The 17180-nt window shown below is 57.4% G+C and overlaps 1 protein-coding gene across 4 annotated transcripts in view; it reads right to left on the reverse strand.

The window, feature by feature from the left end:
• DOCK4 (dedicator of cytokinesis 4) overlaps positions 1 to 17180 on the reverse strand; it is a 348503-nt gene that overhangs the window by 24446 nt on the left and 306877 nt on the right. For all 4 annotated transcript variants that reach the window (XM_066238295.1, XM_066238296.1, XM_066238297.1 and 1 more), the window contains 5 exons: positions 16421 to 16507; positions 13724 to 13828; positions 9553 to 9694; positions 8079 to 8245; positions 5014 to 5100 (listed from right to left, as the gene is read on the reverse strand). In XM_066238295.1, the coding sequence (XP_066094392.1) occupies positions 5014 to 5100; positions 8079 to 8245; positions 9553 to 9694; positions 13724 to 13828; positions 16421 to 16507 (588 nt within the window). The remainder of the gene's footprint in view (positions 1 to 5013; positions 5101 to 8078; positions 8246 to 9552; positions 9695 to 13723; positions 13829 to 16420; positions 16508 to 17180) is intronic.

Here is a 17180-nt window from a genome sequence, read left to right on the forward strand (position 1 = left end):
GTGTAGAGAGACTGCACCACACAAGGGAGTGGACACCACAGAGGGAGGGAATGGTGACCCTCCAGTTCAGGGAAGGAGCGAGGTGTAGAGAGAATGCACCACAGAAGGGAGTGGACACCACAGAGGGAGGGAATGGTGACCCTCCCCCAGTTCAGGGAAGGGGCGAGGTGTCGAGAGAATGCACCACACAAGGCAGTGGACACCACAGAGGGAGGGAATGGCGACCCCCCAGTTCAGGGAAGGAGCGAGGTGTAGAGAGAATGCACCACAGAAGGGAGTGGACACCACAGAGGGAGGGAATGGTGACCCCCCGGTTCAGGGAAGGGGCGAGGTGTCGAGAGAATGCACCACACAAGGCAGTGGACACCACAGAGGGAGGGAATGGTGACCCCCCGGTTCAGGGAAGGGGCGAGGTGTAGAGAGAATGCACCACAGAAGGGAGTGGACACCACAGAGGGAGGGAATGGTGACCCCCCGGTTCAGGGAAGGGGCGAGGTGTAGAGAGAATGCACCACACAAGGCAGTGGACACCACAGAGGGAGGGAATGGTGACCCTCCCCCAGTTCAGGGAAGGAGCGAGGTGTAGAGAGAATGCACCACACAAGGCAGTGGACACCACAGAGGGAGGGAATGGTGACCCCCCAGTTCAGGGAAGGAGCGAGGTGTAGAGAGAATGCACCACACAAGGGAGTGGACACCACAAAGGGAGGGAATGGTGACCCTCCCCCAGTTCAGGGAAGGAGTTATAATTGGGAAAGGGACATGGGGGGGCCTCCCGCAGCCCGTGGCAGAGTTTCGTTTCTTCACCTGAATAATGGGTATTTGGCTTTCCAACTATCTACGACATCGCTGTCAGAAATCTAATCGAAAACAAACTCACGGGGTGATCCGACCACAAGTTCTGGACTGGGCAGGGAGCGGTGGGTAGTCACACCCGGGCGTGTGACTCCGTGACCACACGACTTCTCTCTGCCTATAGCAAGCCCGTCCACTGCTCTCCTGCACCGAGATCAACACGGCACGGACTCGCCTCGTGGTCAGGCCTCTAGGAGGCTGAGCACCCGCGGGAGAGGTTCTGTCAGAGAGACCGGGGGCGAGCGTGAGGAGGCTCCCACGGGGCCAAGCGCAACGGCTTGAAGATGAACAAGAGCAGTAACTGCGATGCCCGAGACAAAACAATCGTGGTGGGTTCCCAGGGGTGCTGCCGACAGACGCAGCCCCACAGACGCCCTCTGCTTAATCCCTGTTTGAAAACTGGTAGATGAAGGGGGAGCAGAGGCGCATTAACCATCCTTTCCTGCACCCCAGGGCATCAAAGGGGGGGTGTTTCTCTTTACAGAGGCGGTCCAGTGAATACTCAAAGGAGTGATGAGATAACACCCTTCCGTCACCCCTAATGGACCAGCGGACTGGCTGCTGCTCACGTCACACACACACACACACACACGCACACACACGCACATGCACACAGATAAGCAGAGGCAAATAACAGCCTATGAAGTCGTCTTGCAAAAAAAAAAAAAAACGGACCCCAAATGGCGTCTCATCAAGTCTTCACCAGTAACTGCCAATTCGCAAGAAATGCGAGGGAGTCTGACCAGGCAGTGGTGCAGTGGATAGAGCGTTGGACTGGGATGTGCAGGACCCAGGTTCGAGACCCCGAGGTCACCAGCTTAGGCACGAGCTCATCTGGTTTGAGCAAGGCTCACCAGCTTGGACCCAGGGTCGCTGGCTTGAGCAAGGGGTCACTCACTCTGCTGTAGCCCCACGGTCAAGGCACATATGAGAAAGCAATCAATAAACAACTAATGTGTTGCAACGAAAAACTAACAACTGATGCTTCTCATCTCTCTCTGTTCCTGTCTGTCCCTATCTATTCCTCTCTCTGTCCCTGTAAAAAAATAAAAAAATAAATAAATAAAAATGTTTAAAAAAATGCGAGGGACAAAGGAAAGTGGTCGGCTCCCCACGGGCCCCCAGTGTACCCCCTGCTGATGCCAGGACGCACTCTGGGACAAGCAATCCAGTTTCTCAACCACCACCACCACAAACATCGCAAGGACAAAATAAAGTGATGGGGGCCGGGGAGGAGGGCGGCTCTGGCTCGAGAGAGACTTGGGAGACACGTCAACCAATCTCAGGAGAAGGCTCTTATCTGGATCTGGACTGAACTACGAATGACCAAAACCCAACGAGCAACAACCCACAGTGTACACAGACTCTGGGTGACGTGTGAAGGGACGGGCGACTGGGGAGTTATCACCAAGCAGTGACTGTTCCTGGTTCAGGTAGGGTCTATGAATAGGCCTACTGAAATATTTATCAACCACGTGATGCGGCGTCTGAGACGGACTTTCAAGTACCCCGCGTGGAAGGGAAAGGGCAAAGGTGCAGAAGCAGCAAAACTGGCCATCTGGAGCGTTGTTGAAGGAAAAGGATGGGTAGGACAGGTCCGCCCCCCACATTCTCTGCCTGTGTGCGGGCTGCTGTACAGAACAGGTTGCTCCGCAGAGAACACGGCAGGCGCCTGCAGAATCCGGGCACTAGGTGGCGCCAGCCGCGGGGCTGGTGAAGACCTGGAATTATTTCGAAACCACAGCCCTGTGGTTTTGTGCTGGACAGGATGGGAGGTGTGTGAGTAATTCTGTCCCTGTCTGTAGGTGGAGTTCAAGAAATCATGACGTATATTTACGGTTTTGAATCTTGGTTAGAATTTTAAAAAATAAGCTTACTTTTTAACCAGGAAAAAAAAAAATACAGATTTTGTATTGAAAACAGTAAAAAAAACAAAACAAAACAAAGAGAATACAGTAGCTGAAAGGCACTGTTACTTTTGAAAGAACGGGGTAATACATTCGGAAGCTACGATGTAGACAGCGGCCGCCCGCGGTCTCATCTGAAAGCTCTGAGCCGGATGTTTCCGAGTTCAGAACTTCTCAGAGGTTGGAAAAGTTAAATAGGGCACAAGTGACGTATTACTGGTCCCTGAAGTGGGGCCTGGGGGAGCTCCCTTTAAAGAAGAGCACTGATAGTTCTGCAGTAAAACACCTGTCTATACGAAGTGAGACCAAGGGCCTCAGTTCAGGTCGGGGTTTCTCTCTCTGGAGCTCCGCTTCCGAAAGCATCTCTCAGGACCTTTTAGATCTGGGCAGTGTAAGGAGTGTCAACTCCGTGTGGCACGTGTGTACTGAGCACCTATACGTGTGCCCCTGGTCGTGACGACCTTCCATCCAGGACACCAGGAGCTTAAGCACAAGGTGGGCGCGTGCCAGGCGGCGGGAAGGGGAGACAGGCTGTGGGGAGAGGGCTGCGTTCGGGGAACAAAGCACCCCGGTTTGACTCGCTCTGTCGGACAGAACACAAGACTGGGTGTTCCGATACAGTGAGCAGCTGCTGCAGGAAAGGTTGTCATTTGTAATGCTTCTTTTGTAATTAAAAAAATGTTTGATGTTAAGATTTTATTATTGACTTTATAGAGGAGAGAAGGACAGAGAGCGAGAAGTATGAACTCAGAGCCGCTTCACAGTAGTTTGCTCATTGCTTGTCGTATGCGCCCTGACCGGGCAAGCCCAGGGTTTCGAACCGGCGACCTCGGTGTTCCAGGTCGGCACTCTACCCATTGCGCCGCCACAGGTCAGGCGTAACACTGCTCTCATCGTTGTCAGCATGCTCCTCTTTACCAGGGGTGTGTGTTTGTGTGTGCGCGTGTCTGTGTGTGTATGTGTGCGTGTGCGTGTGTGCATGTGACATGTGACATGTCCCGGTGAGGACCACGGTGAGGCTGTGCAGAACCGAATGCCCTGGGCCCTGGGCGGCAGGCTGGCCCAGGAACCAGTCGTGCACTGGGGTCAACCAGGGACTGTTCTGTGGGTCGGGCCCATGCCAATCGGAAGGAAGCCAAACAGTAAGCCTCAAGCTCCGGGTCTGGCAGCCAGCGACCCCGTGTAAGCCACCAGCTCGGGGTACCCTCGCCTCAGGCCCTGCGGGCACACAGAGCACCGGTTCCTTCAGGGAGCCGCACGCAGTCACCGCAAAGCGAACACTCCGTTAGCTCCTCAGCTGAAGTGACCGTGGGCAGCTGGGGCCGGTGTCGATGCTTAGGGGACGCCAGGTGAGACCCCCACTCTCAGGGGACAGTGGGGAAGGGGACGCCCGGGGCTGGACGGCCGACATGCTGCTGCTGTCAGCAGAGCGGCCTGGGAGCAGGGTGGGTCCCACTGGACGCGGCACCTGTCAGCGACGGCCCTCCCTGTCCCCACAGCCAGGGAGGGGGCGGGGGACATGCCGGGCACCCTGAGCGGCCGAGGTGCTGGATGCCAGGCTCTAGAATGACACCCGCTGACCTCCAGCTGGTGCTCCCCCAGGGCTGCCCGGGGGGCTGACACTCCAGAACCCGGCCGCCGTGACCTCAGACAGCGTGACCCACTGCGTGCAGACGCTGCCGGGCCTTCCCACGGGCCTCTCGTCGCCCGGACTGAGACCGCGGCTGGGCGAGGCGAACCCCACGGCCTTAGAGTCAGAAAACTTGGGCTCACATCTCCTTTCTCCATCTCTCGGACCCTCTGGCAAAAGCTTTTAAGCCCCGGGAAGGGAGGGATGAGCACACACCCCGGGTAGCTTGGGCATGGCTGGTAAACAAGGCAACGTAGCAACGCCGTTTGCACGGGCCTGGCACACAGTGATCACCGTCCAGCTGTGGAAGGTCGCACAGCCTGAGTCGTGACAGAGGCTGGACCCCAGTTCCTCTAAGGCCAGAGCCCACGCCGCATGCGTGCCCAGGCCGCCGCATCCTTCCTGAGGGCGCCCTCTGCTGGCCGCACGGGGACACGGGGATGTCCTCCCTCACGCCCTGGTCACAGCGGCCACTATCCAAGCGCCTGCTGACTTACTCGGAGGGCTTCCCAGGGACTTCAAGTCAGAGGCAGAAGCCATGAACCCACGGGGAGGGTTCTACGGGGAGGGTCCTACGTGAGCCGCTGGGAGGAGGAAGGGAGAAGCAGGCTGGGTCCTTACCACTTCCCGCTTGTCCACCTCGAACCAGCGGGAGATGCCGGGCAGACTCTGCACCAGGGACAGCGACGTCCTCTCCACCCAGAGGCTCTGAGGACACAGAACAGGTTAGGGCCCCGCTGCCCTGAGGACACAGAACAGGTTAGGGCCCCGCGCTGCCCTGAGGACACAGAACAGGTTAGATCCCCGCTGCTCTGAGGACACAGAACAGGTTAGGTCCCCATGCTGCCCTGAGGACACAGAACAGGTTAGGTCCCCGCTGCTCTGAGGACACAGAACAGGTTAGATCCCCGCTGCTCTGAGGACACAGAACAGGTTAGATCCCCGCTGCTCTGAGGACACAGAACAGGTTAGGTCCCCGCTGCTCTGAGGACACAGAACAGGTTAGATCCCCGCTGCCCTGAGGACACAGAACAGGTTAGATCCCCGCTGCTCTGAGGACACAGAACAGGTTAGATCCCCGCTGCCCTGAGGACACAGAACAGGTTAGATCCCCGCTGCTCTGAGGACACAGAACAGGTTAGGTCCCCATGCTGCCCTGAGGACACAGAACAGGTTAGGGCCCCGCTGCCCTGCGGACACAGAACAGGTTAGGTCCCCGCTGCCCTGAGGACACAGAACAGGTTAGATCCCGCACTGCCCTGAGGACACAGAACAGGTTAGATCCCCATGCTGCCCTGAGGACACAGAACAGGTTAGATCCCCATGCTGCCCTGAGGACACAGAACAGGTTAGGCCCCGCGCTGCCCTGAGGACACAGAACAGGTTAGGGCCCCGCTGCCCTGAGGACACAGAACAGGTTAGGTCCCCGCTGCCCTGAGGACACAGAACAGGTTAGATCCCCGCTGCCCTGAGGACACAGAACAGGTTAGGTCCCCGCTGCCCTGAGGACACAGAACAGGTTAGATCCCGCGCTGCCCTGAGGACACAGAACAGGTTAGATCCCCATGCTGCCCTGAGGACACAGAACAGGTTAGATCCCGCGCTGCCCTGAGGACACAGAACAGGTTAGATCCCCATGCTGCCCTGAGGACACAGAACAGGTTAGGTCCCCATGCTGCCCTGAGGACACAGAACAGGTTAGGCCCCCGCTGCCCTGCGGACACAGAACAGGTTAGGTCCCCATGCTGCCCTGAGGACACAGAACAGGTTAGGTCCCCATGCTGCCCTGCGGACACAGAACAGGTTAGGTCCCCATGCTGCCCTGAGGACACAGAACAGGTTAGGTCCCGCGCTGCCCTGAGGACACAGAACAGGTTAGGCCCCCGCTGCCCTGCGGACACAGAACAGGTTAGGTCCCCATGCTGCCCTGAGGACACAGAACAGGTTAGATCCCCATGCTGCCCTGCGGGACACAGAACAGGTTAGGTCCCCGTGCTGCCCTGCGGGACACAGAACAGGTTAGGCCCCCGCGCTGCCCTGAGGACACAGAACAGGTTAGATCCCCGCGCTGCCCTGAGGACACAGAACAGGTTAGATCCCCGCTTCCCTGAGGACACAGAACAGGTTAGATCCCCGTGCTGCCCTGCGGGACACAGAACAGGTTAGATCCCCGCGCTGCCCTGCGGGACACAGAACAGGTTAGGTCCCGCGCTGCCCTGAGGACACAGAACAGGTTAGGTCCTGCGCTGCCCTGAGGACACAGAACAGGTTAGGTCCCGCGCTGCCCTGAGGACACAGAACAGGTTAGGTCCTGCGCTGCCCTGAGGACACAGAACAGGTTAGATCCCCGCGCTGCCCTGAGGACACAGAACAGGTTAGATCCCCGCTTCCCTGAGGACACAGAACAGGTTAGATCCCCGTGCTGCCCTGCGGGACACAGAACAGGTTAGATCCCCGTGCTGCCCTGCGGGACACAGAACAGGTTAGGTCCTGCGCTGCCCTGAGGACACAGAACAGGTTAGGTCCTGCGCTGCCCTGAGGACACAGAACAGGTTAGGTCCTGCGCTGCCCTGAGGACACAGAACAGGTTAGGTCCCGCGCTGCCCTGAGGACACAGAACAGGTTAGGCCCCCGTGCTGCCCTGCGGACACAGAACAGGTTAGGTCCCGCGCTGCCCTGAGGACACAGAACAGGTTAGGCCCCCACGCTGCCCTGAGGACACAGAACAGGTTAGGCCCCCGTGCTGCCCTGCGGGACACAGAACAGGTTAGATCCCGCGCTGCCCTGCGGGACACAGAACAGGTTAGGCCCCCGCACTGCCCTGCGGACACAGAACAGGTTAAGTCCCGCGCTGCCCTACTGTCCGGTGGCCGAGCTACACTAACGTTCACCGCTCACTTTGATCAGCTCAAGGAGCGGCCCCCTCCGACCTGCGTGATACCCTGGTTTTGTGCTCTCTGCTTAGGGGAGAAAACAGACATCTGTCTGGTCTCTGCTGACAAGGCTGTGAAGGAGCAGACGGTCATTTACCTGCGGGTCACCCCTGTCCCTCTCCCCACTGCGGGGCTGTGGGAGCCCATCCCCCCTCCTGGCTGAGGGAGCCCTGGGCGGCAGGCAGAGTCCTGGGTGGCAGGCGGACGGGAACCCCTGAGAACAGGAGACTGAGCGCGGGCCCAGGGTCTGTGGTGTACTGTCCATCTGGCCCCCCAGGGACCCTGACCCCACGGAGTTCTGACAGGGAAGAGCAGCAGGGGGAGGCAGAGAACATCCCCGCTGTGCCAGGGGTCTACCCTCTGCTCCCCACCATACGATAGTCTTTCCTCGTTGCCTGTGGCTGTCTGCGAGGTGTCCTGAGCGTCCCACAGTGGGCGCACCATGAACGAGTGAGATGACCGGGCCCAGCCAGGGGACCTCAGAGACTGAGGACCGCGGGCATCGGAATTGCCACCAGGAAGCTGGCGTCAGGATCCGCTCTCAGACCTACCGAGTCCAGATCCCGGGGCTGAGGGGCCAGGCATCATCCTGGTTAGAAACCACCCATGCCACCCTGCCCGGCAGAGTCTGCCAACCCCCAGGCTGAAGGGCCCTGGTCTCTCTGGCTCTGTCCCCGGACACGACCCTGAGAATGCGGCCAGCCAGGGTCCGAGCCCCAGGGGCCCTCAGCGCGGAAGGAGAACTCACGGTACCTTGAACTCATTCTCTTTGTCTTTGGGGCCTTTGTGAAAGGGCCTGTCGTAGCGGAACTTCCAGATGTGATTCACTTTGTAGAAACTTTTGATGTTGTCCGGGACGCCCTCTCTCTGCAGGACCTCCTGGCTCTCGGGGATGGGCGTCACGGCGTAGATCTGCAGGTCTGGGAGTCACGAGTCAAGGAGGAGGCCCAGGAGAGGGGGTGGGGCAGAGAGTGCGGGGTGGGGGTGGCCTGGTGTCAGCCCCTCTGGGTTGGAAATCACTGAACACGTACGTCCCCAAGAAAGCACCCAAACTCAGTTCATAACAATCACTCCTCACATAACAGGCTTCAAACTAGTTTTAGGTAGGTGAAAAAAAAAGTATCCATTTGAAATGTCTATGACCCACAAATTTATCGTGGATTTTTTTTTTTTTTTTTTTTTTTTTTTTGAGGAGGTGAATGGGAATTGTTTGGATCCTAGGTACTCTAAATAGCATTAATTCTATCTAACCTTTGTTACGTTGTCTTCAGTCATTGAAGGAAGACGCACTTGTCTTTAGTTCATGCATGGCCCCTTGCCACATTTATTTGTTTAATAATGTGCCAAGGTCCGTGCAGCCACGATGAAAGACTAGGACGCAAGCCGGCACTGACTGAGACTCGCGCTGACCTACGCGGGGTCCCTGTCCACATCCCTCCCACACCTGCAGCGCCAGCTCTCCCCGGTCTTGTACGGATGAGCAGGAGTGTAGCCTTCACGGCTGTTTTTAACATTGTATCTTATTCTAATTGTGTCTTAACCCCCTCTTCTCATTCAAAGAAGGAAAGTGATTCTCTCTCTCTATGCAGTGACTGGCTTCTGTTGCAGTTTAGTTTCTACCTTGAAGAGGCACCCAGAGCTATCAGGGGAGTTTCTGGTCTTCTCTAAGATCCTCGGTTTCCGGGAGGGGCAGAGAGATGCGGGAACCCGGAGCTGGGTGAACACGCTGTGCCCCTAACGCCTACGTAACTACAGGCCACGGGAGGGTCAATCACACAACAGTTACACAGGCTGTCCAAGGTGCAGAGGCCAAGAGCCCCCCAAGGTACTGGGGTTCCTCTTTTTCTCTCCATCCTCAGTCCGAATAAAAGTGTCAAGGGAAGAGGGGGTGACTGACGCATCCCAGCAAACACCCGGCTGTCATTTCCTTGGACCAAAGCCGTTTCCACAGCGTATGTCAGAAGAGGGTTCTTCTAAGGGAAATCACTAACAAGAGCTCTGAAAGCAGGACGGAGAATGCAGGAAGGTTTTAATTAAAAGGGGGAAAAAAAATAAAGCAGACTTTTTAAGAGATTCCTTTTCAACTGGCATCCTGCTAATACGCAGAACAGTTCCGCTCTGGAGGAGGCGGAGGAAGATGACAGGAAGGAGGGAGGACAGGGACACGCCACCCACAGGGTCACCCTGGCGTGGACGCGCCCCACGGCGCCCAGTCTGGAGTGGATACACTGCGCCTCGGCCTGGAAGATGGTCTCGTCGGGCTGGTTGGCGTGCTGCATGGCGATGGCCTGGGGGAACTCGCCCAGCATCCTCTGCTGGAAGGCCTCCAGCCGCTCGTAGTCGTGCCCACGGCACACAAACTCCTTGTTCTGCGGGCGGGGCGGAGAGCGCACAGCGTGAACAGACAGCCGCGACACAGACGGACGCGGAGATGTGGAGGACAGACCGACGGCGGTCACGGGAGGAGGGGGGTGTGAACAACGTCAGGGGAGTAAATAAAACCAACCAGCAGACAGACACAGGTAAGAGCACGGCGGTGCCCAGAGGGAGAGGCCACTGGGGGGAGACAGATGGACAGGTGGGGGGCAGATGGTGATGGAGGGGGACTTGACTGGGGGGGGCACAACACAGAATCCAGATGATGTGCTGTGGAATTGTACGCCTGACACCTACATAATTCTATTAACCAGTGTCACCCCAATAATGCAATAAATTTTTTAAAAATCAGGGCTCTGTGCTACAGACAGACAGAAACCACCGGCAGCCACAGAGCCCGTGCCTCGCATCAATCGACTGTAACCAGCACCAGCACCAGCACCAGCACCACCACCACCACGGCACCGGATCCGTCAGAAAACGGGCCCAGATACGAGAAGTGCAGGGCAAAGGTCGTGGGTTCACTCTCTGTTGCTCTGAATAAAACCCAGGACACCCCCCCCTTCCCAGTTCACCCCGCAGCAGACGCAGGGGCCCCGGATCTCTCAGGATTCCCAGGTGGGATCCCTCCGCGGACAGGCGGACCGAGCCAGCCCGCGTCCCGGCTCTCAGGAGCGTGGCACCGAGCTTCCCGGCCGTCCCAGCTCCGCCGGGCTGAGAGTCAGGACGTCAGGGGTTTGCCGAGTGCTGACAGCTTTCTGTCTGTGTGGTTTACAATCGCGACAAGCGTCCTGTGGGCCAGGCTGTGTCTCACGTCAGGTAAGGGACGGGAAAGGCCCTCCCCGAGGGCGACCAGAGAGCTGGAGGGACGCGCTGGTCTCCGGAAAGCACCTCACGATCGCGTCAGAGAAGAGCGGACTCTGACAGCTGAACGACGGTGACATCGGACTGGCCAAGCACAGTCCCCACCAGTTACTCTGCACCTGTCTTATTCCACCCAGAAAAGGAAATACGTACTTATGGGGGAGGGGGCATGCCAGCAAAGTAAATCTCCCTCCTGTCCTTGACCTGTGATGTCATCCTCCCCAGAGAAGTCCTTCTTCAGACACAACACCACACACACAGAAAACACTGCCTACAAAGAACCCATCTTCCACCAGGGTAAGGAAAAAGAAATTCCGTAGACCATACAGTGACAGAAACGCGTTAATTTACCGGAGCTTTAAAAAATGATGTTAAAATTCATCAAACGATAAAAGGAGAATTTTAATGTTGATTATTTGTTTTGGAATCGAAGAACAGACAGAAGCTGATTCTCTAAGACAGGCTCTGGCCCCGGAGTCCAGGGGGTGCAGTGCCCTTCAGAGACCAGGAGAGGGTGACTCTTCTCTTTCACTTGTAAAGAAATGCCATCTCTCTCTCTCTCTCTCTCTCTCTCTCTCTCTCCAGAAAAGCTGTTTTTAAAAGACTGAGGGTGTAGAGATCGGTTTACTCTAATGGACTCTTTAACAAAATTTATTTTAGCAAATGCAGTTTTTTAATTTGCTAAATTGTGGCTCTTCGACACGCTTTATTATTTTTTTAACTTGATACTTTTAATTCACGTGAACTGCACGTGCTAGATGGTGTCCAGGATACCTTGTGGGAACACCTGCTGGCTGAACTAACCTTGAGCAGGTGACATTATGACTCTTGTGGGCTTCTTCCTCCATAAAAAAGGACCAAAAGTCCTATCACATGACTGCTTTGGTATAAAGACAAGCATATCAGCAGTAGCTAATCTACAACGCAGTACATCACGCAATAATTTTTAACCTAAAAGTTCGCCTTTTTCCTCTGATTTTTAAAAGAAACGAAAACATGTGTGGACCACTTACAAACCTTGTGGTCTCTGAACACTGTTCCCTGTGTCATGGGTCAATCATCCCTGAGGAAAACATGGAAGGAGACACACTCTCTCACTCGGCAGGATTTCGAGCCGTGGGGAAGCGGGTTGGCTGTGGCAGGGTCACGTCTGTGCCCTCCTGTGGGTTCTCGCGCGGGCTCTCGGGCCCCTGTGCCGCTCACGGTTCTAGAAGGCCCCTCACGCCTCTCAGAACCCAGCCCAGGCCAGGCACACTCCACAGAGGCTGCTGGGGACAGTCCGGCCGACAGTGTGCCCACCCATAGCCCTCAGTCCCCCCCCACACGGGTGCTCTGCGGTGCCACTGTCCCTGACGCAGAATCTAGCTGCCCTCTGTGCTCGGGCAGTGCCCTCTGTGCTCGGGCAGTGCCCTCTGTCCTTGGGCAGTGCCCTCTGTGCTCGGGCAGTGCCCTCTGTGCTCGGGCAGTGCCCTCTGTCCTTGGGCAGTGCCCTCTGTGCTCGGGCAGTGCCCTCTGTCCTTGGGAAGTGCCCTCTGTGCTCGGGCAGTGCCCTCTGTGCTCGGGCAGGCCCTCTGTCCTTGGGCAGTGCCCTCTGTGCTCGGGCAGTGCCCTCTGTGTTCGGGCAGGCCCTCTGTGCTCAGGCAGTGCCCTCTGTGCTCGGGCAGTGCCCTCTGTCCTTGGGCAGTGCCCTCTGTGCTCGGGCAGGCCCTCTGTGCTCGGGCAGTGCCCTCTGTCCTTGGGCAGTGCCCTCTGTGCTCGGGCAGTGCCCTCTGTCCTCGGGCAGTGCCCTCTGTGCTCGGGCAGTGCCCTCTGTCCTTGGGCAGTGCCCTCTGTGCTCGGGCAGTGCCCTCTGTCCTCGGGCAGACCCCTCCTCACAGTCAGCGTTGTGACCACACACAGCACCGAGTTCTCACTCAACAGGGAGAGTCCACTCATGTCGTGGGCTCCCGAATGCATGGCCGTCTCAGTCGATTCAAGACGGTGCCAGCCTGTCGTGTGGTGTTTGTTTCATGTGACACTGAAATCTGTGTCTATGGTGCTTGGATATTCTGGAATATATATCTATATCTATAACTATATTTATACACACACACACACACACACACACACACACACAGACTTGCCTGAACCTTAAAGAAAGAAGAAACAACACGTTTGGTTCAGGGACAGGGACTATTAAACTCCGTGAGGTCTTGGGCACTAAGACCTTTCATTATGAAAGGCAGATAATTATTTAGCAATTATTTAACTTCAGTCAAAGTTTTCTCCTCTCCCTCTCCTTCCAGTCCTCCCCCCCACACACACACCTGTATCTACTCACGCTGACAGGCAAAACAAGACTTAGGGTTGCACAAATACCACAACATTTGTACACTGAGATTTAAAGTGAGTGATGGATTCACTCCACTTAAAACAGTATCCCAGACACGTCTCCTTAGCTGCTGGGGAGGGACACATTCTCTCCCATCCAGAGATTTTACGTCAGTAAGATGTGCCGTACTGCGGTGTGCGGGGAGCACAGAGCACGCCAGATCCCCCGGCCACAATGGGAAACACGGGAAGGAGCGAGTCTAACCGTTTATTAGCCGGTGGGCACCTCGGGGCAGCTGGAAACTCTCCTTTCTGTACAGAGTTTACACCAGCGATAAACTGGCCCTCTTGGCTGGGTGACACTGACTTTTTCCACAAAGGCATCAAGTCGCCCAACAACACACGTCACACGATTCAGGACGTGGGTTTCCTCGTGGCGTGAAATTGCCACATCGTCTGTAGTGTGGAACCCCACGCCCTGCCTGGGCCCCGCCCACCCCTCTAATGCCATCCGAGGACGAGGGACTGAACTGAGGAGAGAGTGCAGCCACCTGAGGGAGACAGCTCTCATCTCCGAAGGCCGCTCGCCCACCCGGCACACCTCGAAACTCCAGACGTGAAACCAAGAGGCTGGTTGAGATCCCGGGAGATTATTGAAAGCAAGGCATTCTGGGTACGGAGGGGGTTTTGCAAACTAAAAAGTGGAAGGGACATCTGGTGATGTTCTTACCTTCCTGAAAAGGATACAACGGCAGGGACGGCTCACCTTTCTCTGGGGAGTGGGTGGGTGGGAGATTGGTCTCTCTCCACTGGAAGTGTGAAAAACAATTAAATAACAGAGTACTTACTCTTAGGAAAAACGGAAATTTTTTCCCGTAGAATCCGACTCTAAAGAACTCCGGCTCAAGACGTTGCTGGTCCATAATCTTGTCGTAGAAAGAGGCCTCCATCATCTGCAAAGCACAGGGGACAGGCAATCACCCGTCTCAGCTTTCAGCCCCGCTGGTGTGTGGGGGAGGCTCTCCCCCGGATGGGACAGACGTCCCTCGAGCTCCCAGGCTGCTGCGTGCGGACCCCGGCCATCAGGACGGACCCGGCGCAGCATCCCACGTTCTCGCCAGAGGAAAGCGTTCCTCCCAGGCTGCTGCGTGCGGACCCGGGCCGTCAGGGACCCGGCGTAGCATCCCACGTTCTCGCCTGAGGAAAGCGTTCCTCCCAGGCTGCTGCGTGCGGACCTGGGCCGTCAGGGACCCGGCGTAGCATCCCACGTTCTCGCCTGAGGAAAGCGTTCCCAGGCGCTCCGCCTGCTGAGGACACCTTCGCCTCCCGGGGAAGTAAAAGTGAACGCAAACGAACGGTGAGCAGCAAACCTCCCCGGAGAGTTCTCACGCCGGGTGCCGTCACCTGCGGGCCCGCTTCTCCTCGGACACGGTGACCCAGGGCCTCTGGAAGGTGCAAACCTGCTCGGGTTGGATGGGGACAGACTGCCCGCCCCAGCCAGAGGAGGCCCCCCCTGCACAGTGCGGCCAGGGCCCGGCACGCGGACGCGACCACGGTGCGCTGTAACGCGGGAGGCTGATGACGTGCACGGTGTCACCACCCCCAGGGGTCCCAGAGAAAGACTGGTGTTGGGCGAGGAGTCTCCGCCTCCCCACCCCCTGAAACAGCCCCTGAAACGGAAGCTGGCACGCAGGGCAATGCTTCGGGTTTGTAAAGATCTTCGTGAGGATGGCACCCAAGGGCTGTCCTGGGTCAACACTGTCCCCTCGCCTCTGGTACAGGGGCAGGGTGCCAAGAGAGGCAGGGAGCCGCAGAGCCTGCCGGAGCCAGCAGACGGGCAGGAGTTCAAACGAGGCGCGTTCTGTTTGGTTTCCACGTTAGCGGACACGCCCATGAGCCGCTGACAGGGAACACTGCCTGGGCGAACGGTGGCCCCTGCTGGCTGAATGAGTGACTCGGTGGGGGCGGGGGAGGGGACGGCGGGGACGGAAAGGGTTACGGCACCATCTCCTCAACTGCGACCTCGGAATAAAAATGCAACACCATCACCTCTTTTTTTCTTTTTTTTTTGTATGTAAAAACTGATGATCCTATTTTAATTTTTTTTTTTTCCTTTCCAAGTGAGAGAAGGGGAGATAGAGAGACAGACTCTCACATGTGCTCTCTCACTCTGACTGGGATCCACCCCTAACGCCCATCTGGGGCCAATGACTTGCCCATCTGGGGCCATCCGCACAACTGAGCTATTGTTAGTACCTGAGGAGGAGGCTCCACAGAGCCATTCTCAGTGCCCAGGGCTGATATTCTCAAAACAATTGAGCCTTGGCTGTGGGAGGAAAACAGAGAGAGAGAGAAGTGGGAGGGGGAGGGTGGAGAAGCAGATGGGCGCTTCTCCTGTGTGCCCTGGCTGGGAATCGAACCCGGGACTTCCACAGGCCGGGCTTATGCTCTACCGCTGAGCCTACTAGCCAGGACCGTGATCCTATTTTAAAAACCCTAAGGCCCTGGCCACTTGGCTCAGTGGTAGAGCGTCGGCCTGGCGTGTAGAAGTCCCGGGTTTGATTCCCGGCCAGGGCACACAGGAGAAACGCCCATTTGCTTCTCCACCCCTCCCCCTCTCCTTCCTCTCTGTCTCTCTCTTCCCCTCCCGCAGCCAAGGCTCCATTGGAGCAAAGATGGCCCGGGCGCTGGGGATGGCTCCTTGGCCTCTGCCTCAGGCACTAGAATAGCTCTGATTGCGGCAGAGCAACGCCCCGGATGGGCAGAGCATCGCCCCCTGGTGGGCATACCGGGTGGATCCCGGTCGGGCGCATGCGGGAGTCTGTCTGACTGCCTCCCCGTTTCCAATTTCAGAAAAATACAAAACAAACAAACAAACAAACAAAAAACCCTGACAAACTCAGGGATAACCAGCTGACACAGACATTCACGACTGCGCAGAGTAAAGACCTGCAGCATGAGGGGCTGGTCTGATCCCGAGGGGAGGGAAGGACAGAACCTCCGTGTCACAGACACACAGCGTTCAACTCCTGAGCTGTGGGGCGGGCCTTGGTTTAGGCTCGGCAAACACAAATACAGCCTTGAAGCTAAAGAGAGGTAGTGCCTGTAGAACTCAGCCCGAAGAGACTTACAAAGTGGGTCAGCGAGCCGTCTCTACTACTTGGCTGTGCAGACAATGGGACTGAGAGGGGTGGACCGCTCCAGAGCTTTGCGTCCACATGGGCAGCCCTTCGGGCAGTGTGGGGATCTTCCTCAGCGCACTGACCGTGGGAGTCCCGGCCTGGGCGGTGCATTACTGCTGATGGCGGCGGCGAGCCGAGACCCAGGGCTCAGGCTGTGTATACGCGGCAGTGGCAACTGCGCAGAGCCGTCTGCTACTTCTCTGCACAACGGCAGGCTGGGCAGGCTTCCGGGGGAAGACTGACCTGACCACACCTGCCTACGGGGTACGGCCAGGCGGCCACAGCGGTGACCCCGTCCCGGAAAGCCGGCCGGCCGAGCGCGCCCGCCCCGCCACGCAGCCCGCGTGCACCCGGGCGCCTTACCCTCATCTTGCTCAGGTTCCGGTAGTCGTAGTAGCTCTCGTACTGCTCCGCGATCTTCCGGCACAAGATGATGCCGTTCTCCCAGCACTGCAGACGAGGAGGAGCAGAGGTGTTAACAGTCCCCCCGCCCGGCGGAGGTCGGCGCGGCCCACGTGCGGGTCCCCGGGCCTAGCTGCTTCATCTGGAGGACCTGCTGCCTTTAGGGGGATCACTGCCCCCCTGAGCCTGCCATCCACATGTGACTTTACTGAAAGTCTTTAGGAGGCAGGAAACGGCCGTCCGCCCCAGCGGTCACTGACATGGGGCGCGGAGACGCCATTCCTGGCCATCGTTTCAGAATCATCATCTTGAAATAATCGCAGCTCCTCCCCAATGGCCAAGGGGATGACTGAACAGGCTGTCTGGGCTGATGGGTAATTTCTACCGACCCAGGGCCCAGTTATCCACCCCGGCCGGCTGGCGTCCTTGCTCAGCTCAACGGCACCTGTGTGCTAGGAGGGTCTAACTCAGCCGGTGACCCTGGGCAGCAACGCAGAAGTCCTCCCATCTAGCTCAGGTACCAGCAGACTTCTGCAGAGGGCCGGGCAGTTAGCGAGTTAGGCTCTGCGGGCCCAGCAGCCTCCGTCCACCAACTGCTCGGCTGTGGCGTTCAAGCAGGACCACAACGTGGGCACAGAGACGGGCTCCACTGTGCTCCAGTGTGCCCGCGATCCATGAACACCAACATCTGAATTTCAGGTCGTTTCCGCGTGTCTGACAG

Source organism: Saccopteryx bilineata, chromosome 7, assembly GCF_036850765.1.
Source record: "Saccopteryx bilineata isolate mSacBil1 chromosome 7, mSacBil1_pri_phased_curated, whole genome shotgun sequence".
NCBI classification, from domain to species: Eukaryota; Metazoa; Chordata; class Mammalia; order Chiroptera; family Emballonuridae; genus Saccopteryx; species Saccopteryx bilineata.